Raw genomic sequence first — 24,610 nt, forward strand, 5'->3', positions numbered from 1 at the left:
TGAAATGAGATTGAATTTTAGGAGTATTTCAGGGACCCAATTTGTTTATATTCAAGAAAATTCATAAAGTTATAAATGTTAGTAGCTAATTACTGCAGCTATACAGCTATGTATGTTTGTAACTAGGATGTTGTTTTAAAGTGCAAACTACTAGATTTATGTAGTGTATATTTGTTTTTCCCCAGGCCAGCATCTGCACAAAATTAAATCATGCAGCGCTATAGGTAGCTATAATAATCACTCTCCTAAGTACATTCTGTATGTATACAGGGGGATGCATAGCGAGGATTTTTTGAAGGAGGTTTCCAACAGCAGCATTGAGTTACCAGAAGCAGGGGTCTATCCCCAGCCACTGAGAGACTTTCGATATCAAAACTCAACAAATTGCTATATTTTATGTAAAAATAGTACATTAATAATATAATTGCATAACTATAAGTGCCCCTGGGATGAGGTTAGAACTAGATAAAGCTACCTAGTGGAAACAGACAGCATAACACATATAAACATCTGTAAATCCCACTGGTATAGGAACCATGAATTCACTGATACAAATGGAATGACTTACAATCAAAACATTATAGATATGCATAGCAATGGGTTCATTTTGCATGCCCAAGTGATACTGGAGTTCTATATCTTTAAACACTGCACACCAAAGCTATAGCAGTATGAGGTCATGCATAATTGTGATGTTAGAATGCTTGAAAAACTCCACTAATGAAGTTCCTTGACTATGGATGTTTACATGCATGTTCTATTAGAGTACACCTGACTGCTCTATTAGAGTATATTCCTGACTGCTCTATTAGAGTATATTAATGACCTTGATGGGGCCCTTTTCAGGCTGGGGCTCGGGGCAAAATACCTCAATCCCCCCCCCCTACACTATCTTGGTGGCCCTGCACACACACACACACACAAATAGGAATGGGGCTGAAAAATATAGTATACTCTAATAGAACACTCAAATACCCTATAAATAAAGCAGTCAACTTTGGCTAGTTGTAAATGGTGATTGGTCTAGTTGAAAAACTTAGACAAAATAGCCAGCTGTACCACAGAAATGTATAAACAAGGCTTAGCTGCATGTACATAATTATACATTAATTCTTTTTTTTTTTTTAATTTTGTCCCTTCAGCTTGTTAATTGCTTCCAAATCTCAATATAGTTTGTATAAAATTGCTTCCACATTTAATCTTGGTATGCTTAAATTTCAAAAATTTCCTATGCCTGGACCCCACTATATAGTTAGTCAAAAATCCTTACAGTTTTCCTCTGTACTGGCACTGTCACATGAATCCTATCTTTACTTTAACTGTTTGGACAATCATGGAAATATACAGAATAAAAAGTACTTCAAACACTATGCGTACACAATGGCGTCTTGTTATGTCCATATCCAATTTCTGCCAATAAGTTGTTATAATTATAATCTTGATGAAACAATGCAGCAATTCAAGACGGTTTGGACAGTCATCATGTCACATTATCATTGGAGAAAGCTACACAAATTCACCTGAATTGTCATAATTTAATTTTTTTGCCTTTAATCTACAATCACAGTCATTTCTTGGCCACCACCTTGGATTTCGTGTCATTTTTACTATGGCTTTTTTAGGGGCCATGCACCAATTTCTACAGTTTCGGTATAGATTGATTTATCCGGTCTTTTGTTGTATGAACATTAGGAATTTGTCCTTATATATGATATAAGTTGAAGAACAGCACTCTTAGGATTAGGAACAGTGCAGCAAGCAGTGGTGGTATAGTAGGACTCAGTGGTTTGAGCCCCGGTATTGTCCCTTTCTTATACCTTTTCGCATATTTTCCAAGTTCTTTTTTTAGAATTGCAATGACCAGTTAAATATCTACAGTGTATTTTAAATTACTTGTTATTAAGTTATTGGAAACATTTCAGGTCATACAAAAAAGGTTTTGGACTTGGTTTTACCTAACCAATACTGTCAAGATGCCATTAAGGTATTGTGAAATATGGATGACATTTTTGGCCGATCTTTATGATCCCTATACAGTACTATCAATATCATACTGTATGGTAAGGAGATAGGTACTACTGAAGCTTCTATAATTATTAGAAACTGTAGTAAATGTTTGTACACAGTCCAATCTGCATTATGGTTGTGTATTTCAGCACCCTTTAAAACCCAATGACCTTTAAAATGAACTGATTATAGAGAGGACAACTGCCACTTATAATTACATAGTATTCTACCATTCTACATTGACATTCAAAGTCAATTTTTGATCTGTGTATGACTTGTCTTTTCTCTTCATCATCTTTTCAGCAATGTGTAATAGTCATATTGATTCTTAATTTCTATGGATAAATACTGTGACATAATTCCTTGAACATGGAAATAGGAACAACCTCACTTTGAAATACTTGCATCCTGCATAGTATTATCTGTTACATTACAATATGTGGGGCCTATATAAATGATCAATTAACGTCCAGTAGAACTTTGATCATGCTCCAGATTCTAAGCAGGGACTCCTTAAAACTAGTACTACATGCTGTTCTCTGATCACAGTGTATACACCAGTACTGTATAAACTGCATATGTGCACATACGTAGGTAATTATAAAACATCAATATTGTCAATATTAGTAACTCTAAACTGTTTAGTATTCCTGTAGTATATAAGCAGGATTTTGTGTCATTTTCACATTTCGATCATTCTGGATATCAGTATAATAGTCATCGTTTATTACATCATAGTCATCAGTACCAGTACCCTCTCCTCCAGTCATAATAATATATGATGTGTTGCTGATATTTTGTTGACCAGGTGGTGTTGATGCTGCATAAGCTGGATTGGTGTCCATTTTCACCTCATCAAGCACAGTATTGTGGGTTGGAGGACGTTTACTCTTTGCTGTTGTATGAGCTGAAATTATTTTAATATAATATTGTACATACAAATCAGGCTACTACACTACATTATGCACATTAATAGTTAAAACTCAATATATTTAATGTTCACAACAAATGACCTACTTGCTTTAGTTTTCCAATAAGTGAAACAGCATACAACACTGACTAAAATGACTATTACAATCACTGCTCCACATGCTCCTACAACTATTCTGATACTTGCTGCAGGACTGTCACTATCACTGCTAGGTGTACCTACAGTTGTATACAATGAAATTTGTACATGTACAGGTGTAAAATTGTACGTATGTGTGGAGGTTGACCAATAGTTCTTTATAATACTTGTCAGATTTTAAACTTGTTACTGTATCACGTTAGAGGTGAATCTATAGGTGTCAGTAAATGCAAATTGCAGAGACCCAAATTTTGCAAGCTATAGTAGTATTAATATTCACGCTCCATTTTCAGGATGAAGCTGACACCACTGAGACTGAAATGCCAGCAGGACATAACAGTGTACCTTCACCCTCTTTACAACTCCGCAGATCACAGAGAACGATTCGGAAGCCAGCAAGGTACACTGACACAAACTATTGAACTCTGACATGCACACACATTTTAAATGCACATATTTATTGTAACTGTATGATTGCACACTCAAACAACAAGGGAGATGTAACATATATTATAATACACGCATGCGCATATGTAACATGTAACATATATTATTGTATTCGAAGTCTTTCGTGTAGCAACTATCACACCGGTAAAAATGGCTTGTATAATGGGTGGGTAGGAAAAGTGAAAACCATCTGATTGGTTGATACAACTAGTTAGGAAGTCCGCAACCTAGTAAGCTAAAATCATAATACACTTACATACTTTGAGTCATACAAAGTGCTAGAATTTACAGAATTTTAGACCAATCTAATAAACACTAAAGCAAGAGCTTTTTTTAAATATAGCCCACTGTTTAACTGAGGGTGAAACAAACAAATGCAAACAACATAATGAGTGCCTGTGTTAATTCACTTACTCACTGTAGTAGTTGGTGTGGGAGAATCAACAAGAGTGGTGGTCACTGTAATGGCTGTAGTAGCTGCAGTGGTTGAAGATGCGTCCACCACAACAGTGGTAGAGTCAGGAAGTTGTATTGTAGAAGTGGAAGGGATTGGAACTATATGACAATATTTGATAGTTATTACAGACTGACTCAAGATACTCTAATACAGCAGTCACCCTAATAGAACAGTCATATTTTTATAGCTAGCTGCAAAAACTAGTATATTAAAAATTTTAAATGAAGTAGGGATCCAAGTGATAAAAAGTAGTGAAACAAGAGATGAACGATGGTAGCCAATACAACATAGCTCGGTGGGAAATTCCTATTTTGGCATTAAACAGAAAATAATCACTATACTATGCCGAAGTAGGGATTTCCTACCAAGCTATACCGGCTGTAATAGCTACATCTCTTGTTTCACTACTTTTTATCACTTGGATCACTACTTCACTAGTTCACTTTTAAATTTATAATTTTAATATACTAGCAGACATTGAGTCCAAATAAAGATCTCTATGTGCTTAACATGCTGGCTTGTTTGACTCTTTGTTTCTTTACTTAATATTCCCATGATTTATTTTACTGTTACACTTCAGAAGACAGTATAATATTATTATGGACTTAGGTAGTACAGTGATGTTAACACTGTCAGTGTCAATACCATACATTGTACTTGTTCCAACACCAGTGTATACTCAAGGATCTGAGAAGAGCATTGCAGGATCTCAATAGAATCCAGCCACACATTCTTCACACATAACACCTTGTGTGTTATTGGTACACATACACTGGCCAAACCAAATTAAGAGTCTCATTGTACACACGACTGTCTGCATGAACTGAAACACTGACACACTCAGTGTTGGGCAAGTTACCTTGTAAAAGTAACTAGTTGTATATTACATACTACTTGCAACTGAACTATTTAGTTACAGTTACATATTACCCATAAAATAAAGTGACTGTAATAATATTACATATTATATTACTTTCAGTGTTGGGAGTAACGCGTTACTTATGTAACGCATTATGTAATATTATTACTTTTGTGGTACCTAAGTAATATAACGAAATACGCCATAAAAACAGGTAATATAACTCAAGTTACTTTACTTACAAATGTAACGCGTTACCTAAGTAATATAGTTACTGTAACGAGTCTAATATTACATAATATATTACTACAAGTAACGAAGTTACTAATCTCGTTAGTAATCCACTGAGTAACGCCTAGCCACAACGAAGTATTGAAGCCTACTGAATGAAGCTTATTAACCAGCTTCTTTAATACTTATAACCAAGATTTGCACATTGCCCAACAACGAAATCATGTCACGTGATAAGGTGATAGTTTCACACGTGACAGCTTAAGGCTGTGGACACAAAGTAATATAATATGTAATATTATTATAGTTACTTTATTTTATGGGTAATATGTAACTGTAAATAAATAGTTCAGTTGCAAATAAGGCCACACCAAGTCAAACCTTAGTTTCTGGTCACCCGCCCGCATGGAAAACTGGAACCCCAGTTTATGAGGACTATTATTAATATTACAGGCGCTTAAGTGTACGTGACCAAGGACAGTGATTTTTAAACACTGCAAAAGATCGAGATACTCTAATAGAGCAGTCACACTACCCTTAACTTTAATACTAGAATAGACAGATACTACTATAACGTTTTTGACTTGTCCTTGATTAGCTATATAGCTATTAGTAATGCTTCTGTTGCCAGTAAGTAACTTCAGTACAGTTTGTATGTAGCATTGATCACTAGCCTAATGATCAGATATACCATAGCTTAAACTTTCCTAACAATTCAGATGTGGTCCTCTAATGATTAATCTAGTAACTCTTCTAGTGGATCTAAACTTGGACTTCCTTATCACTGATCACTGATATACTGACTAGAAATCCGGTAACATTTGGTGAGCTCAAACTTCAACTTTTCCATGATTAAATAATTGCAAGTATGGTCCTAAATTAACAAGTGCATGGCATCCCTTAGTTAAAACATTAACTTTGCTTTCCCACATGATCACTGAAAAACACTAGCCTGGAGCACCCAAAAACTCAACTCAAAACTTTGACAGCTACTTTACTGAAGGTTTACTGTATAGAAGGCTGGAAACACATGCATATATAGTTGACTAAGACTTCACATTTGAAAGAGTTTCTGATGTGTTAATATAGTTTTGGATTATTATTAGCTAGCTAATAAATAATAATTTCCTGACATAGCTAATGAAACATTTCATTTGTAAAGCAAAAGTAGCTACATGAGCAGACCTTTCCTTAGTGTTAGCTACACATTGTTGTGCTCAGCAGTGTAGCTAGCCATCAACAATTTTCCTGGTGCACTTTGCAGAAGCATAATTAACTACTTATGCTATAAGAATGTTGGTTAAGCTTGGTTGTAAACTCAATATGAAATGGGTAAATTGAGCAAAATTAATAACATTACAGTATTACTGGTGTACATGTAAGAGTCTATGATAGTCCTGAAGTCCTGATCATCCGCCCGCCCGCATCCTTTTGTTGGCTAGGGAGTGACCAGAAACTAAGGTATGACTTGGAGTGGCCTAATATGTAATATGTAACTAGTTACTTTTAAAAAGTAACTTGCCCAACACTGATTACTTTGTGTCCACAACTTTAAGCTGTCATGTGTGAAACTACCACTTTATCACGTGAAATGATTGCGTTGTTGGACAATGTGCAAATCTTGGATATAAGTAAGAAGCTGGTGAATAAGCTTCATTCAGTAGGCCTCGTTATTTCGTTGTGGCCAGACGTTACTCAGAGGATAACTAACGAGATTAGCAGTGTTGGGCAATTTATTTTTTGAAGCAGTGTTGGGCAATTTATTTTTTAAAGCTGCCAAGCTGCCAAATGTCATTTTTACCTGCGCATCCATTTGTTGAGAGGTTGAAGTACCCATTTAAACATCGGTCACATATTTCCCCTCCCACACCATCCTTGCATGGGCAGTAGCCACCGTTGCAGTCACAAGGTTTCTCCTGAGGATCACTAACAGCTCCAGTAGAGTCACAGTTACATTCTGTAATCCCCAATATATACAGCTTGGAACTTCATAGATAAGTATTGCACTTACCAACTACTTGTCCATAGAACTCTACTGCTAAAGAGAATGTTGTTTCAGTACAAGCTGTGTTAGTTGGTGGTACAGATCCTGCAGCTCTGGGTATGCAATCTTCTATCTGAGCTGATGGTTGTGTATTATAATAACTGCTAGTCTCTTCGAATCGTGGTATTAGTACAACCTATGAAGACATGTAAGTAGATGTCTAAATAAGAGTACTATACTTACAGAGTCTACTTCAAGGATGGCCTCACTGCCAGGTAGAAGAAATTGACCAAAGTCCACAGTTACTAAATACTGGGTGCCTCTGTCAAAGCATGCATTATAGAGGAACATGTGAAAAGTCTGTTGACTAGATATTGGCATAAATATGTTTTGTGATACATTGGCATTCATTAGATCACAGCCAAGAGAATTATTCGTTTCCATTAAACTGTCAACATTAAGACTGATAATTGTTTGATCCATATTAAAAAGCTGTAATATACACATAATCAAATCATAAAGTTAACAGTTATGTAATACCCTGTATCGAAGGATCACTTCATATCGGGAGCTCTCTGGAACTGATATGAGGAATTCTAATCTTCCACCAACTCTGGGAAAGGCAATATACCCTCTTCCAGTAAAATTGTTGTCATAAACTGGATTATTTGTGATTGGGAGCACCTCAGAAAATCCCTAAACCAAACATAATAATAATCAGTCCTAAATATACACTCCGCACACCTCAGAGTAAGACAGATCTTCTGCTTCAAACCTGATATAGTCAAGTGCTCTATAGTAATAGCCAGGGACTGTTTCATTACAAGTTCTACCATTGATATTGGGCAGGCAACTACACTGACCACTCATCACATCACAGACTGTATCAAGTGATCCAACTGGATGACAATCACATGGAACACACTGGTTGTTTGAAACATAATAGTCAACCTATAGAGGATGTTGGGTTATGATAGCTTGGATTACATTGTATACTTACTGCACATTCTGAACATGTTCGTCCAATGAAGTTAGCATTACACGAACAATTACCAAATACTTTGTCACACACTGAATCACTACTGCCAACTGGATCACACATGCATTCTAAAAATAGCAAAAATTATATTAATTTCCAGTGCATTAAAATATTTTTGAATGGCAGTGATGTGTAACTGCATGGTCTTTGTACATACCCTGACATCCATCAAGGTTTTCAGTGGATATATTCCAGAACCCATCTTGGCATGTATCACATACACTGTTTACTTCGGTGTCCACGTTAGCCTTACACATACATGTACCATTATCAGGATCACAATCTGTAATGTCTACTACTCCAGCTGGGTTACAATTAAAAGCTGAAACAAAGCAATAATCAAAAAAAATATTGGAGATATTAAATTTCTATGTAGCTACATACCAGTGCAACCATCATTACTGAAGTTATAGAATGAAGGGATACCTCGGTCACATTGCCTCCCACCAACACCTGGCTTACAAACACACACTCCACCATCTACAGAACATTCATCAACTGTAAGTGTTCCAATAGGGTCACAATCACAAGCTGCCAAATTTAATAAAGATAAAAATAATTTATGAAATTGTGTACACTCACGATAGACTTGTCCAAAGAATTCAACAGACAGTATGAATGTTAATGGATTACAAAATACAGGAGTTGGGCCTACTTCCCTAGGGAGACAACTATCCAAAGTGTCTGCATATAAGTCCATCCCTTCTTGTGAATTCAAATAGGCACTTCTTGTAGCAAACAATGGCAAAAGCAAAACCTAATTTTAAAAATTGCAGAAATATATCAAGTACAGATAAAGCACAACTCTTACAGAATCTAAGAGAAATGTTGCTGTAGTAAATGGTAGATGATTGATTGTCACATTATACATTGCTCCAGCTTCCAAACATATTCTGAGTACAGCCTCAGCACCGTGATTTGGCGTTACGGTCTCATTCAGTGAAGCAAATATACCTTGTCTGATGGCTATACCACTTGTGTTCTCACATTCAAGAGTTACATTAACCTCTTCCAAACTTGTTATGTCAAATATTACAGGGACAGTGTCACCCATTGCCTGTGTAAATAATCACTTTAATTTGTTCACGTAGTAACAATAGTTAAGTTACTTACACTGTATCGTAGTACTAGCTCATACTCATAAGTTGTTGGCACTGAAAATGTGATTGTCAAGATTGAGCCAAACATTAAAAATCCTTGACCAGTAAAATTAGTTGGCTGACTAACAACAGGAAACACTTCCGTAAAATCCTAAAAGTAACAAAGGACTTGCAAATTACTCTAATAAAACATACAATTGCTTACATTACTAAATGTAGTATCTTCAGCTTCAAATATGAAGAAATCTAATGGTCTAGTATAGAAGCCATTAGCTGGAGCATCACACTTGATACTCATAATATTATCCATACAGAAACAAGCACCATCAAGGGCAGTACAAGAGTCATTGATGGCTCCAGCTGGGTTACAATCACATCCTATACACCTGTCATCATTATTGAGGAAAAATCCATCCTGTATAAAACACATCTTTGTATGGTAGAACTTTATGAAAGTTTATTACCGTGCAGTCTGAGCAGAGCGGAGGGAGATACATGCTTGTACATGTGCAGTCACCAAGTGTCTTATCACAAACTTGACTAGTACTTCCAACTGAGTTACATGAGCATGCTGAAGAAAAAAAAGACAATGTTACTGTTCACGTGTTTGATGAAATATTTACCTTGGCAACCATCAGGGTTGCTATCACTGATATTCCAAAATCCATCCATGCAGGTATCACAAATTGTATTAGAAGTGGTATCAATGTTGGATTTACAAGAACACACTCCAGTTGAAGAATCACATATCATGGGATTAGATACTCCAGGTAAAAAGCACCCACAATCTAAAATATAGCAACTTAACTAAGCAGATATGACAATGCAGTTTACCTATGCAAGGATCTGAGAAGAGCATTGCAGGATCCCGGTAGAATCCAGCCACACATTGTTCACACATAACACCCTGTGTGTTATTGGTACACATACACTGGCCAAACCCGAGAGTGTCATTGTATACACAACTGTGTGCATGACTGAAACACTGACACACTGTAAAGAAATACTGTGAATACTTTTACATGATAATTCTGTGCTACACTAACTTTGACAAACACTGGCATTAGTGGTAGTGCCTCTCATGTACTCAGCATTGTTATAAAGAGGCTGGCATATTTCACAGTTGGGACCATCTGTACGATGTTGGCAGTTACACCCAGCAAATATCTTGAAGACAATGAAGCAGTAAAGATTGTGCTATACATGATGGATTGTTCATACCTTTCCATCATCTTCTATCTCTCCTGGTAGTGGTATACATTCATCAGCATGTCCGTTACAGAGACAACTTCCATACACAGACCATTCAAATATTCCATAGTATTGTTCTGTTTCTTCAACAGCATGTGTCCCTAATAGTTGTAGTCTCAAGTTTGTGATAGTCTGGTATTGCCACTGTTCATCTTCTGTAATCCCAGGAAATAAATGTGAGGAAACATCAAATGTGATCTATATGGAAAAGAATCACAGTAAACATGTCAACTGTAAAAAATTTACACAAATGGCCATGGGTCACATATTTGTGAACAGAGTTATGGATGACACTTCAACTACTACGTGCCTCACTGCCTGAAGTAGGGAAAACCGTGCTTTCCGTATCTGTGCAGACAGCTTCAGTAGAGACCAGTATTGTATCACGCGTGATTAATGTGGAATTGATCATAAAAAAATCTACGCAGTTTGTAGAGTAAAACCTGTATGGTACCCAAGTGTTCCCAATATCTGATGACCTCTCAATAATCATTGCACTTGGTCGAGGAGTACTCCAAACAATTGTTAGACTTTCAAATAACATTGGTCCTTCTAAAACAAGCTGAACTGTAACATTAGTTACTCCAGTATCTGATTGCCAAGCTGTAGTTGTGTCATTGTCATTGATGTTGCTAGCTGGGTAGGCTACTGCAGGATCATCAGCTGAACAAATCTGCATGCCATTGCCTGCAAGTGCTGGTGTAAAAAACGTGGTCCCATTTTCTCCACATGTTGAGCTAGTCGAGATGTTTCGGAATAATGCAATGTTGCTAGTAGGTGGAAAACACCCGGCACTGTTGTCGCACTGTCCGAGTATTCTTACTAGTAAAAACAGCAAAGTAACAATAGTCAACTCGATAAACTTCATCTCTAATAGTTACAAGTCTTCTGGTAAAAACACTGAAGCTTAGTGTACCCATGCAGTGGCGGTGTATATCTTCAAAACTGGTTTACCGTTAAAGTGGGCCGCAAACTATAAGTGGCCTGTCCACAAAGGTATCAACTATATACGATTGAGCCTTCCAAGTAAACAATAAACTGCATTTACACTCCAGTGACACTAGACGTCTTAGCATTTCTTCCAGATCCTCCCTATTTTAAAGCGTGTATCACGTGATCAAGCAAAGTAGGGAAGATCCAACACATGTACGGCATCCGAGTGTACATGATCCAACACATGTACTTCCTAGTGTACATGATCATCTGGGTGAAAAATAGTTCCAGGAGTACAACAATTACGGGGGAGACTCGTCTTCACAAACTTCAACACTGACGCGACTGTGCAGACTGAAGTAATAGATGTTACGACTTACGTACCATACAGTAAGCCTCTTAACAGCTAAAAGTAAATGAAAATGCAGAATCGTGAGAAGTCACAAAGTTTTTCAAAATCCATATCTTGTATTCCCCGCGGATAGAACGATTCAGCGACAAGCAACTAAATTCATCCTTAAAGACTATGAATCTAACTATCAGACTCGTCTCCTCAAACTAGATCTATTGCCTTTAATGTATACACTGGATTTCTATGACATCATGTTTTTCATCAAAGCTCTAAAGCAGCCTTCCAACCATTTTAATATATATGATCATGTTTCTGCAAACACCAGATCATCCTCTAATAATAAACTCAACCATGTCTACACTTCTAACAATTACACCAGGAACTTCTATTTCAACAGAATATCAAGACTGTGGAATAAATTACCATCCATCGATCTAAGCCAGCCACTATCAGTCATTAAAGTCAACATCTACAAGTATCTACATCAACACTTCACACTTCATTTTTCAGCTGACAATCCTTGTACGTATCATTTTTGTTGCAGATGTAGTAATTGTTATAACGTAGCAATTTCTCTGTACTTTAGTTTTGTAATTAAGTAAATTAAGTTTTAACTTTTTTGGGCTGCCAACACGGGTTGTTGGTTGACCCTCAATACGTTTACTGTATTGTAAAGTATTAATTTTTTTTTCATTATTAATGAACACATTTTAACAACACATAAAAACAATTGTTCTAATCAGTAAGAATACGGCTCTCCACTAAGCGCAGCTCAGTGGAGACAGCGGGGAGCTCGGTTGACTGCAGCTTTCTGCTCCCACGAATGGCCAGTACAGCGGAACGTAATAGGGAAAATGATAAAGCACAGCGCATCCAGGAGAGTGTCTGGTTGTAAGACGTATTGTGCTTCTGTGATAAAAGATCTGCCAAACGGTTGTAGAAAATAGTAGCCTCCTTGCCCAAACCACCAAAAGTTGAAAAAACTAGCGGGGTGAAAGATTCACAGTCAACACTGTGTATACGATCCCCATATTCTCGCTTCTTCTCGAGCTCATGTCGACGAAAAAGGAAAGCAACCCGGGTCTGACGATAACTTGGTGCATTGGGATCGAAAATCCTGACGTCAAACAATGCACCTTGTCGTCTGCCCCAGAAGCTCCTTGCATGGATGTCAGCTCTTGCGGTATTACTGCAGTTAGCTGAAGATGGTGTAATTAGTTCCCCATTAAGTGGCAGTAATGGAGGTTCAAAAGTAACATCATGACACACTTCTTGTAACCATTCTGCTGTTAAGTCTCGAAGTTCATTATGGCGGATGAAAGTCAAGCCACCATGTCGACAAATCATGGCATGATCAACACTAAATGAAGTTCCACAAACACAGTGACTTGGAATATTTGCTAGTTGCCAGCCATACCTCAGACACAGTGCATCTCTAAATTCTTGTTTGTTCTAATGAAACCTCTGCTCTTGAAGTGGAAAAGCAGTTAACCAAAGTGAAGAGCATTTAACACTGATTAATTCAATGGTTCGTTGAAGTGGAGGATCTACACGAGACTTGATATTGGCTAAGCTAGAAGTCATTATTTGTTGTCTGGACTGACGGATGGTAGAGCGAGCCTGTTGAAGGCAAAGGATATGAAAGTTCTCAGTATGCTGTTGTATCATAGCAACTAAACTAGCACTCAGCAGCCTAGATGATGAAAACTGGGAATCACTACAGCAGGCCGGTGGGGTTAGTAATGTTCAGTCCACCAAAGCGACAAGGGAGTGAAAGTAGTTCCCTCTCCACCTCAGAACTGGGAATTCGACCTGTTAAAGCAGGAAGAAAGTGTTGGTGAATAGCTTCTTCAAGTGGTTGAAAGAATGCACCCACTGATTCGATGGTACGCATTACATAATTCCAGCGATGCTTGATACTGTGGGTAAAAGCACTGTACGCACTATGAGAATGAGTTTCAGCAATGTTTGATAAAGATAAAATCTCCTCAGACCACATTTTTACTTTGTTAGAGACATAGCTTTCTGTAAATGATCTAGTTCCAATAGCAGCACCCAAGTGACGTTGTCCCTCGCAAGAAATCTGTATATTAGTGCCATTAAACAGTGTTTGAGCAAAATTGAGTTGATCTGGCTTCACTATGAGGCATGTTTTAGCAGCATTTGGAAAGTAGCCATACATAGGGCCATAAGCCAAAAGATGGTTCCACCAATGCAATAAAGAAGCAAGTTGTCCTCCCGCAGTGGCATCATCAGCATACCACACCTGTGAAGCATCCGGCTGAGACTGACGAAGAGAACGTATTAAGGGGGTAACGACCAGAGCATACATGGCCATAGCAAGAGGATCACCTTGAGTTGTGCCTTCTGTCGAAGCTATCTCTCCCTCTCCAGTAATGAATAGTCTAATAGGCACCCCATAGGTGTTCTTAAGAATAGTTGCAAAAGATGGACACAGAATTGAAATGTTATGCAGAGCACTTTGGCGATTAACCTGGTTGAAGGCATTACTGGCATCAACCAGTAAAACAGCATCAGTATTCTCATGTGCAAATATTTCTCTCATGGCATGGATGGCAGCTTCTGCCCCTGCATCATGGCCAGCACAAGTCTGTAATGCACCGGCAGCCAACTGAATGTCAGTACGAATAACATAGAGAATAGCTTTAATAATAATAAAATAATAATTATCGATTCGCTGTAAGAATTGTAGTCTATGATTTGTTGTTTCATGTTGGCAGAAGCCGTCTTTCAAGTAATACTAATAGCTGCGGATATACCAATAGTGCGACCCAGAAACTTGGTGACAATTCATGTTACAGCATCCAGGAGCTGGCAAGGGGAGGGGCACAAAGTTGGATTCTCTTATTAGTTGCTGTATTTTGAAACAGCAAATGATCACCTCTTTGTAGTGTCTCACTGCTGATTTTGCCTTTGCAGATGGTTGTGAAGCCTTAAAATGCTATTATAAATGTCTTGCAACACGATAGTTATTTTTAGAGGCGTTTAGTACGCAGGAAGGTACTAGGTGACAATTTGAGGATTCGCTTTGGTTTTAGGTGAATTTGTAATAATACATGCTATTAAAATGTGCATATTTTCATGAGCTATAAGGCCTGATGTAAAGTTTAGTAGGCATTTGCCCCAAATGCCCCATCCTGGATCCGCCATTGAGCCGGATACTCATAGGATTCCCATCTGCCATTGAAACACTAGAGGAAACCATACGGTGACCATTAAAGTTAAGGGAGATACATTTTGGTGGTTGGAATTCTAGACATATGCCAATTGCCTCCTTTTTAGTGATGATAAAAACCTGCTGATGTGCTGACTTGACATCATTGGACTGAGATGACATGACAGTTAAGTCAAATCCCTTTGCTTCATTATGCAGTGATGAATAGCAAATCTTTGGAAGGGCAGCAGTAACACTAATGGGGGCTGATGGTTGGGTGGAAGAGTGGTATACTTTGTGATATCTACTTTCATAGCACCATTCCACAACGTAAAGATCCATAGACTGTTCACTATCACCATTATCATAGGCAAGATCACAGGAGCCATCACAATGATAGGAAGTCACTTTTGCTCTATACCATCCGGATGGTGAATCATCAGAAGAGTCTGACTGTAACACATATATTGGAACCCCCACAGGGGGGCTCAATGGAGTTAGCAGCCAGTAGTTGAGCAGAGTAACCACAATCCTCTGAGGTGAAGAGATAAGCTGGTAACAGATTAATGGCTAAGTTGAATAACAGTGGTAATAGAGTATCACCTTGGAAAACTCCACGGTAAATAGAAAATACAGTTCAGTGTTTTACATGTCTTGGTAGAGACATACGCTGTCAGTTTAGAATAACTGCTGGTAATGTAAGAAACAACAGGAGAAGGTTACTTGATGTACTGCAAAATATCAAAGAGGTATTGATGACATACTGACCCGAAAGCATTTTTCAGGTCAAGAAGTGACATGACAATGGGGTTCTTAGTAGTTCTTGAATTATCTAATAGTGAATCGATACTGAAAATATGTTCCATTATGCCATTCACTTTGTAGAGAAAAACCCTTTAGAAATGAAGGATTTAACAATCTGTTGTTCAAAGCAAACTTCTCTAAACGAATAGACAGTATATGATGAAAGAACTTCCCAAAAATTGAGGTCAGGGTAATGGGACGGAAGTTCTTGGGAGAGGTTGGGTCTCCTTTCGTATAAAGTAATATGGTCTCCTATGTACCACCTTGGAAACTCATTGAATTATCTCTGTCAGTCTTTCCTCTATAACATTCTCCACAAAATTTTCTCTTCATTGTGTTAACCATAACCAAATATATGTTTATGGTTGATTAACTGACAGTTAAGATTTCTTACTAACTGGGGTGGAGGGGGGTATACATACCTTGGAAATTTTGAAACATTGTTAGATTGAATTTGGAAGTGCAAATGATGAAATGATTGAGACCTGGAAGTAGGAAATAGGAACAAATTCAAAATATATACAGTAAATACAAGCCAAATGTTTATTAGATTTTTGTAGTGGACTGTAAGAAGAACATACTGTAACTGAAGATCAAGATACTCTAATAAACCAGTCAAAAGTACTCAATTGTATATAAGTTGGATTGTAAGGTAATTTTAGTGGACCGCAATGTGCTGCATGTGGGCATCTTAACTCTCTTTTACAGGGATTTGACTAAAAGTACCTGAAAATCCAACCTCAAGATAGCCATTTTAAAAGGTTTCCCTTTCATGCACAAATGTAATTTTGACTATAATTTGTGTGGTGCAGCTTGCTATTGATAGACTTTTTGCTACAACTAGCACAATCATCATTTACAACTAACCAAAAGTCATTCACAACTAACAACTAGTCCCTTTTTTAGTGTCTGTTGCATGTGTAGCTATTACATGAAAACAGATAATACATACATAAAATCATACAAAGTGTGTATGACTGACCTCCACTGTAACCTATGGATGGCCTGACAAAATATCTGTGCACTTGTCCTGACTAGGTGCAGACTGTGTACTGTAATCTACATGTGTAGAGGAATTCTGCATTACACTTCTAATAAGAAATTTACTATAGTCAATAGCTAGCAGTTCCCAAGATGTCAAACACTTTATAATCTTAGAACTGCCTGGTGGAAGTCACAATTCAAAGAATTGCTACCTCCTAAGGAAAAAAACATAGTGCATTATCGCAAGTCACAGAAGGATAAAAGGTATAATCAAGAGTACATATAAAAGTATTTTTATTATGTACTCTTGGTATAATTGTATAGTAATCTATTGCTATTTACCATTCAACAATTATCATCATGCCTCAGTATACAAAATTTATCGAATACATCTGTATTCATTGTTCTCTGTACGGAATTGTGAATCATTAGTAAGTGTTGATACAATTAGAATTATTTCTATAGAATCAGGTAAATTTCTCATTGCTTTGTTAAACTGCATGTATTAGAAAATGGTCTCCATAATCCTTGGCTTTGCCTCAAGTTTTAAAATCACAAAGATCTTTATGGCTGGTTTCTAACATTAAACTTAGTGTAGGAGCACTATATACTCAATCTGGTGAGGTGAACTGATCTGAACTTTGTTACTTTAAAGTTTAAATGGTCTAGTCTGAGTATAAATAGAAGACCAAAGAATGCATGCACCAACTTACAAGGGTTTATAGAGTATAGTCTACTCATTAAATATCATTCAATAATAGATTGGATTTATCAGTAGATTGAATGAACAAATACACACATTCTGCCAATGCTCATGTTGATCATGAAGAAGACTACAGTGCTTGCTATTGGGTTCACTATAACAGGTGTATTATAACTTTAGTGATGTGATAATGATCATGACTACGATACGCTTATAATATATTGAATGATAGCTTAAAACATGTGACGGATTTGCAAAAAGGTACCTTTTCACACACAACATTTTACCCATTTTTTGAACTTTGATGCTTTATAAGTTTTTTTATCATTACATAAAATTTTTCCATGTGTGCAGCTAAATTATCTGGCTGCATTTTGAAACTATAAGAGCAATTTAAGCTAATCAGTATAAGGAGTCAAGTGTATATCATTTTATTTGCTGCCATGTAAAATGTGTGGAAAAGGTACACAGTAAATTCAAATGAATCAATAATTATTCAACCTCCATGGGTAAATTGAAATTTTGATTAAAATGACCATCTAGAGGTGGTTGTAACCGGGGTAGGCATTTGAACTAAACCAGTCAAAATAACTAGAGAAGGTCAACATAACTGTTCACTTAAGGAGTTGAATTAACATATTTTGATAATTTCAGTGTGTATTGTTAAGTCTAGTATGGTAAGGTTTAGATGACATGGTTAAATTTACATTGGTACATGTACACTGGTCATTATAACATTTGTGGTTAATATCTTTACATCCCACAACTCTATAATGTTTAAAGTATTAAGATGCAGTATGTAACAATTATCATGAATGTGTCATAGATAGATTAATGTATGTTACTGGCTTACATCAGCTAATGTGCTTGTGTATAGATTTACGTTCATAAGATAAGATAATAATATGTGTCTACGTTATTTAAAAATAATTATTTGTATGTATACACATAGCCATAGGCGGCGGAAAGGGGGAGGCTAGGGGGCTAAAGCCCCCTTCGGTCTGCTGAGGGGGGGCTTAGCCCCCCCTCAGAATGATATCACACCGAAATTATCTTTCTTGAAGACCGTGATAAAGATCGAGATACTCTAATAGAGCAGTCACTCTAATAAAGTAGTCAGTGTGTAGCGAGCTATGTAAGGATTTTTATGTAGTTTATCAGCTAGAAATGGTAGCTGGTGAGGTGGAAAACTCTTGTCAGTTGGTTGTGACCTTTTTTTTTTTTTTTTTTTTTTTTTGGTCTCACCTTACCAAACTATAGAAATAAGTCTGGGTCAGCCCAGCGGAGCCCCCCCTCATATCAACTACTTCCTCCGCCGCTGCACATAGCATTCATGATACTGAGCAGTCACAGTCATCCGATTGCTGTAACTGAAGAAGAAGAGGATGGATTTACTACATACACTATTAAAATAGGAAATGAGACAAATCCAGTTTACCAGTTGAGAGCTAGAGATGATCCAGAAGTAGAAATTGCCTTGGAAGCTATTGGAATTAGTAAACATCGGAACTACATCAACAAAGATAGGAGAACAGAAATGCATGTGTCATACACAGTGAATGTGCATGTCTAATGCTGAAGAAGCTGAATATGTTGTGCAAAAATTTGAAGAGATATTGCCAGAGCTTTTTGATGACAACGATAAAGAGTATGTTAGCCATGTTATCACTGAAAGCACTGATGGGTCAAGGAGAAAGAGTTCTGCAGCTAGAGTAGGCATTTGTCTCTGCTGGAAAATAATTGAGCTTGGTATCCGTATACTCATTAAATGTTACCGCCTATTTCCAGGATCAGGGCTAATTCCACATTTGGGATAGTGATGTATTGACTGCTACAATAAGACCCAATGTAGTAAAAATAATGAAATACTATACGTAGTCGTACATGTAATATAAATCCCATCCAAAAACAGCTTATAGCTGTAAAAAAAGTGCGCGTCCAAGTAAAGCAGAGTTAACTGCGACAAAAAGTAATGATATCATAATGCGGCCATGTGCGAGGTGTGCAAGTTGTAAAATTAATATTAGCTAATCAGATAATACAATGTTATTGTTAAAGTGTTAATGAGAACTATGTGATGCTGCTAGTTTTTAAGTGTGTGAGCATCTTCATAAATGCCACATAAATTTAATTCTCAATAAAGCAATGTGTATAGATTCTCTGATAGTAATAAATAGTTTGAGTTTGGCCGCCTTTCCTGTATACAGCAATGCTACGAACAAAGGAAAGGTGGCCAAACTCAAACTATTTATTACTATCAGAGAATCTATACACATTGCTTTATTGAGAATTAAATTTATGTGGCATTTATGAAGATGCTCACACAATTAAAAACTAGCAGCATCACATAGTTCTCATTAACACTTTAACAATATTTATTGTATTATCTGATTAGCTAATATTAATTTTACAACTTGCACACCTCGCACATGGCCGCATTATGATATCATTACTTTTTGTCGCAGTTAACTCTGCTTTACTTGGACGCGCACTTTTTTTACAGCTATAAGCTGTTTTTGGATGGGATTTCAATACTTTTTGTTAGAATAAGCAATGCACTGTTGATAACAGTAGGTGAGTTTCCATGGTTTTGACAGAAACCCCAGATTACAGTGACAGAATATTAAAATATAACTGTAATTTTAGTGGCCAGGGCCGCCCACATTGGGGGTAGCTGGGGTATTTTGCCCCCTACCACAGCCCGAAAGGGGCCACTTGAATACCTGTTTAAAGAAAGATCGATATACTCTAATAGAGCAGTCAGGATCTAGACCCTTCCTTGCCCCTGGGCCCCTCTTTAACTCTTTTCCCTGGGCTCTCTAATTTCTCTGGACGGCCCTGTTAGTGGCATGCAACTGCAGTCAACTAACACCCATTTTAACTAGTAAACCTTTAACAACACTTTGCCTTTCATCTTGTACTGCATTGAAACGATCAAAATACTCTATTAGAGCAGTCACAAAACAGCTGTAACACAGCAATCAATATTTAGCATAGTTACAACTTCTGCTTAGCATCGGATTGTATAGTTTAAATTACTAGCTACTTACAGACTTTACAATATAAAAATATGGCACTTGTAGAAATGTGACTGTTCTATTAGAGTATCTCGATCTACTTCAAGCATTGACTAATTCAAGTGAAGAAGCTACGCCCCTGCCAAGAGATCTTGTGAAATGAAATGAGAATAGTAAAGAAAAGGCAAGTATGTACAGAGACAATAGAGGGGCGCGTAATTATGCCCTGTTGTAAATAAACGCCTTTAAAATTTATATTACTACTAAGGCCACTCCAAGTCATACCTTAGTTTCTGGTCACTCCCAAGCCTACAAATGGATGCGGGCGGGCGGATGATCAGGACTTCAGGACTATAGACTCTACTGTGACAATATACTGTATGGTATTACTATTTGCTCAATTTAGCAAATTCATGTTGATTTTGTTTTTAGTCAAACTTAACCAACAACATAAGTAGTTGTGCTTCGGCAAAAAATGCACTAGGAAAATTGTTGATGGATCATGGCTAGCTATACACTGATGTATAGCATTACACTGATGTATAGCATTTAAGTATATTTATTTATTTATTTAGAATATACTATAGGAAATGTTTTGCTCATGTAGCTACTTATGCTTTCCAAGTGAAATAAATGTCTCATTAGCTATGTCAGGAAAGTATTACTATGACTTATAGCTAAGTTGTTCAAATGATCATGATCCAAAATAAAATTTAACTTCTATTTTTGCATCAGAATTCAGAAATTCTTCATTCAAATGTGAAGTCTTAGCCCACTAGCTATGCGTTTCCAGCCTTCTATTCAGTAACCTTGAGAAAAGTAACTGTCAAAGTTTTGAGTCATTGAGTGCTCCAGACTAGTGTTTTTCAGTGATGATCTGGGAATGTTTAAACTATAAGGGTTTCTACTTGCCAATCTAATTTTAGTTATGGAAAAGTTTAAGTTTAAGCCCACCGAATGTTGCTGGCTTTCCATACCCCTGTAGTGTTCAGTGATAAGGAATTTGAAGTTACTAGACTAATCATTAGAGGACTACATTTGAATTATAAAGTTAAAGCTATGACCCATCTGCATGGGCTAGTGGTTAATGCTACTGAAATTACTAAGCATTAGTAACAGTTATAATCTGAACAGCTATATAATCAAGGACAAAACTAGCTATAGTTAGAAACATTTTATTAGTGTGGCATATATACCTAATATTAGAGTTAAGAGTAGTGTGACTGCTCTATTGGAATCCCTGACTGCTCTATTAGAGTATCTCGATCTTTTACAGTAAAAAATAAGTGTCTTTCTGGGTCACATGCACTTAAGCACCTGTAATATTAATAATAGTCCTCATAAACTAGGGTTCCAGGTTTACCATGCGGGCGGGTGACCAGAAACTAAGGTTTGACTTGGTGTGGCCTAAATAAACGCACCAGAATAGGCTTGTGTGGCTGTTGTCTCCAAGGTTGTCTCATTACTTGTCTTTTCGTGTTGAAGGGATTTAGTCGCAATTGGTGAGTTTAACTATACATGTATTTGTGTTGTAAAACTTAATTGTAAAAAGGCGATTAGCACATATCATGATAAACATGTATTTGTCACAGTAGAGTCTCTCACGATTATTAGACATTGGACCAGGGTAAAAAATTTACTGCTATATTTAGAGGTTATAGCGTTTGTATATCTTAGTATCTTAATAAATAATCCCCCATGATCACTAATCACTAATAGTACAGTGAAAACTGGTCATTATTCAGGCCGCAGGGACAAAATTTTCTAACCTTGCCTTTTAAAGAGGTGGCTGCATTATGCGGCCTTAAAAAAAGGTAAGAAGCATGCTGTTCTAACTGGCTATAGAGATGGATTTAGTGTATGACAGCATATGAGACAGTGAGTGCTGGCAGCAAGGGGGCAGCCAATCTGTTAGAGCACCAAAAGCACTGCTTCAGACATAGGCAGTTGACTGTCAGCCCCAAGTGTAAAAAGTTTCACTATTGGTCCTTATAAGCTCCTGATGAAGAAAGTGATGAAGTCATTATCCATAGGATATATTTTTCAGAGTATCCATTTCAGTTCTACAATATAGTAGCCAAGCATAAGATGAACATAACACAGCATTCCAGTAGTTTAGTGGTGACCACAACACTGCCTGAGTTAAACTGTGGTGAGATTTGAGACTACCAGAAGCCCTGGAATGTCTTCAACACATGAAATACCAAATATCTAATGCCTGGCTTTCATCCACAGTGGACCTGTCTTGGTGGCCACTTGTACAGAAGGGAACCAGCTGCCACACAGTCTTGCGAGCGAAACAGCTAGTTGCCACACCCCTTAATTATCAATTTGTAAAATCTTTAGCAAAATTGTGTGTGCGATGTGGCAGTGCCGTGTATATGGTTGCTGCCTAGCAGTGACACATCACGAGTATTGAAGTCACAATGCGTTACTGTATCATCCATCTAAATACAATCTCTGAATGTGTCATTTTGTGTAGAGAGCAATCTTCCACAAGAAGTGACCTGCAGGTTTCAGTGTATATTGTTAACCATTAACAATATTGTGAACTATATGTACAGTGAAACCTCACTTAGTGGCCACCTCTTTAATAAGACCACCTCATTATATTGGCCACCTCCAGTAGGTCCCAAATATAGCTAAGCATTACTTATGACCTCATTAATAAGGCCACCTTGTTATTCAGGCCAACTTTTTTGGTCCCACAGCCTGCCATATTAATGAGGTTTCATTGTACTTATGTGAATTTTTATTTTTCATAACTTTTCTTCAGGTTTACTGATGGGCACTATGAAGCATTGTTGACTGGTACGTGTATAATGTGGTGACTTGAAATGCTAAAACAGTACATCGCATGTCTTGTATGTACATGTAATGTGTTGTAATGTGTCCACACATCCACACATCTTAGAAATAAATATAATTGTATTCTCTATAAATAGTCAGTTCCATTGTGCCACTGGGTCATAAGTTGGTTGAGTATGGATCATCCAGGGCACTTGAGTCACATTTTGTCCTGGCCAAGTGGATCTCATCCACTGACAGAATATACAGGATCAGATCACGTGTATAAATTACGGTGGAACTTGTTTATTGCCACCTTCACTCATTCAGCAGGTAACAGTGTATAAATTCTCAATTGGAATTGGCTTTTCAAGAGTGGTTGTCTTTCTATACTAGTGGCCATTAAGATAGGTTGTACTGATAGAGTGTACATACTAGAGATGCAACAATATCCTCCACTTAGTGTCGTTTGATAATGATGCAATGGAGACTATGTATTATTGCATTTAAATACTATACTATTATATTGCAACTCTAGCACGTATTTATAACAGGAATGTTTGTTAACTGTTTAGACATACTGGAGCCACACCCACTCATCTGGATTCTACAAATGGAGTCATACCAACTTGTTGTCATCATACTTACTCATTACTCCCATTGTGTTTGGATGAATATACATGCCGTCATGTGAGACTTGCTACCATGGCGGGCCACTGGAAAACATTTGCATAGCAGTTATATTACAGTCATTATTGTACAATTCTTACATTATTGTTGTGAAAAGTGTTTGGTATTCATGTGTCTCCTCTGTATATGTTGTAATTACATGTGTAGTTTTGTGTGGGGGTGCTATAAAATGCAATAATGCATGGTGACAATTGTATTAGGCGATTTTGCACACTTCCTTTTAAGTTAGCTACATGTGCTAATTACTCACAGCTTGTGTCAACAACTGGTAACCACAGTTGTAATCTTGTGTTAGTCTTTAAGCCGCGCCCTTAGAGGGACAAATTATGTGGGGGCGACTAATTTCAAAACGAAGGATGGTATGCAGCACCATAGATTATATCTATGGACTATAATCTATGGCAGCACACTTCTTGGTGGCTATATGTACTGATTAACTACATAGAGCGCCAGTTCATCAATACCCAGTGACCGCAGTTGTGCTCTGCGTCATTCTTTAAATTCCGAGTAAAATTCTTAGAGAGCAAATGACGTGGGGGCGACTAAATTCAAATTTCAAACTAGCCATTCTCGAAAACAAATGTTTCAATCTGAACGAAACTTTCAGAACAGTTTAAAGACACATTGCCCTACATGCCAAGCGAGTATTGCGGAAAAAAACAATCTGGGATTTGTATTTGGCCTCTAGGTCGACTGAGGACGACTGAAACTTCGTTTGGTG

The 24,610-nt window shown here is 37.2% G+C and overlaps 1 protein-coding gene and 1 long non-coding RNA gene across 4 annotated transcripts; one reads left to right on the forward strand and one right to left on the reverse strand.

The window, feature by feature from the left end:
- Positions 1-2,531: 2,531 nt before the first annotated feature.
- On the reverse strand, positions 2,532-11,541 carry LOC136267097 (laminin subunit beta-1-like). 3 transcript variants are annotated; one of them, XM_066062160.1, is made up of 22 exons: positions 11,399-11,502; positions 10,755-11,266; positions 10,415-10,642; positions 10,240-10,360; positions 10,028-10,186; positions 9,817-9,981; positions 9,658-9,764; positions 9,399-9,608; positions 9,207-9,344; positions 8,905-9,150; positions 8,676-8,850; positions 8,478-8,624; positions 8,251-8,415; positions 8,055-8,161; positions 7,799-8,005; positions 7,595-7,750; positions 7,298-7,546; positions 7,082-7,250; positions 6,872-7,027; positions 3,938-4,078; positions 3,025-3,156; positions 2,533-2,914 (listed from the first exon to the last, which is right to left on the reverse strand). In XM_066062160.1, exons 2-22 carry the CDS (start codon positions 11,121-11,123, stop codon positions 2,649-2,651), a joined length of 3,813 nt encoding a protein of 1,270 aa, XP_065918232.1. In that variant the 5' UTR covers positions 11,124-11,266; positions 11,399-11,502; the 3' UTR covers positions 2,533-2,648. The 3 variants fall into 3 exon arrangements, 2 of the variants coding, with proteins under 2 accessions (XP_065918231.1, XP_065918232.1); XM_066062159.1 differs by having other exon boundaries at positions 2,532-2,914; positions 10,755-11,541; XR_010706520.1 differs by having other exon boundaries at positions 2,774-2,914; positions 3,942-4,078; positions 10,755-11,541.
- Positions 11,542-21,825: 10,284 nt separating this feature from the next.
- LOC136266514 (uncharacterized) lies at positions 21,826-24,015 on the forward strand. Its single transcript, XR_010706144.1, has 3 exons — positions 21,826-21,914; positions 23,189-23,260; positions 23,775-24,015. It is a non-coding gene; the product is annotated as an uncharacterized lncRNA (long non-coding RNA).
- Positions 24,016-24,610: the final 595 nt, after the last annotated feature.

The sequence above is a fragment of the Dysidea avara genome, chromosome 9, assembly GCF_963678975.1.
Source record: "Dysidea avara chromosome 9, odDysAvar1.4, whole genome shotgun sequence".
Lineage (NCBI taxonomy): Eukaryota > Metazoa > Porifera > Demospongiae > Dictyoceratida > Dysideidae > Dysidea > Dysidea avara.

Excerpts from the sequence above, each read along its gene's own strand:
- LOC136267097 (XM_066062159.1), bottom strand. The coding sequence starts at position 11,312 with ATGAAGTTTATCGAGTTGACTATTGTTACTTTGCTGTTTTTACTAGTA. Across the intron at positions 9,609-9,657 it reads CGCTCTGCTCAGACTGCACG|GATGGATTTTTCCTCAATAA; the intron begins GTAATAAACTTT and ends TGTTTTATACAG. Across the intron at positions 9,151-9,206 it reads AGCTAGTACTACGATACAGT|GCAATGGGTGACACTGTCCC; the intron begins GTAAGTAACTTA and ends TTATTTACACAG.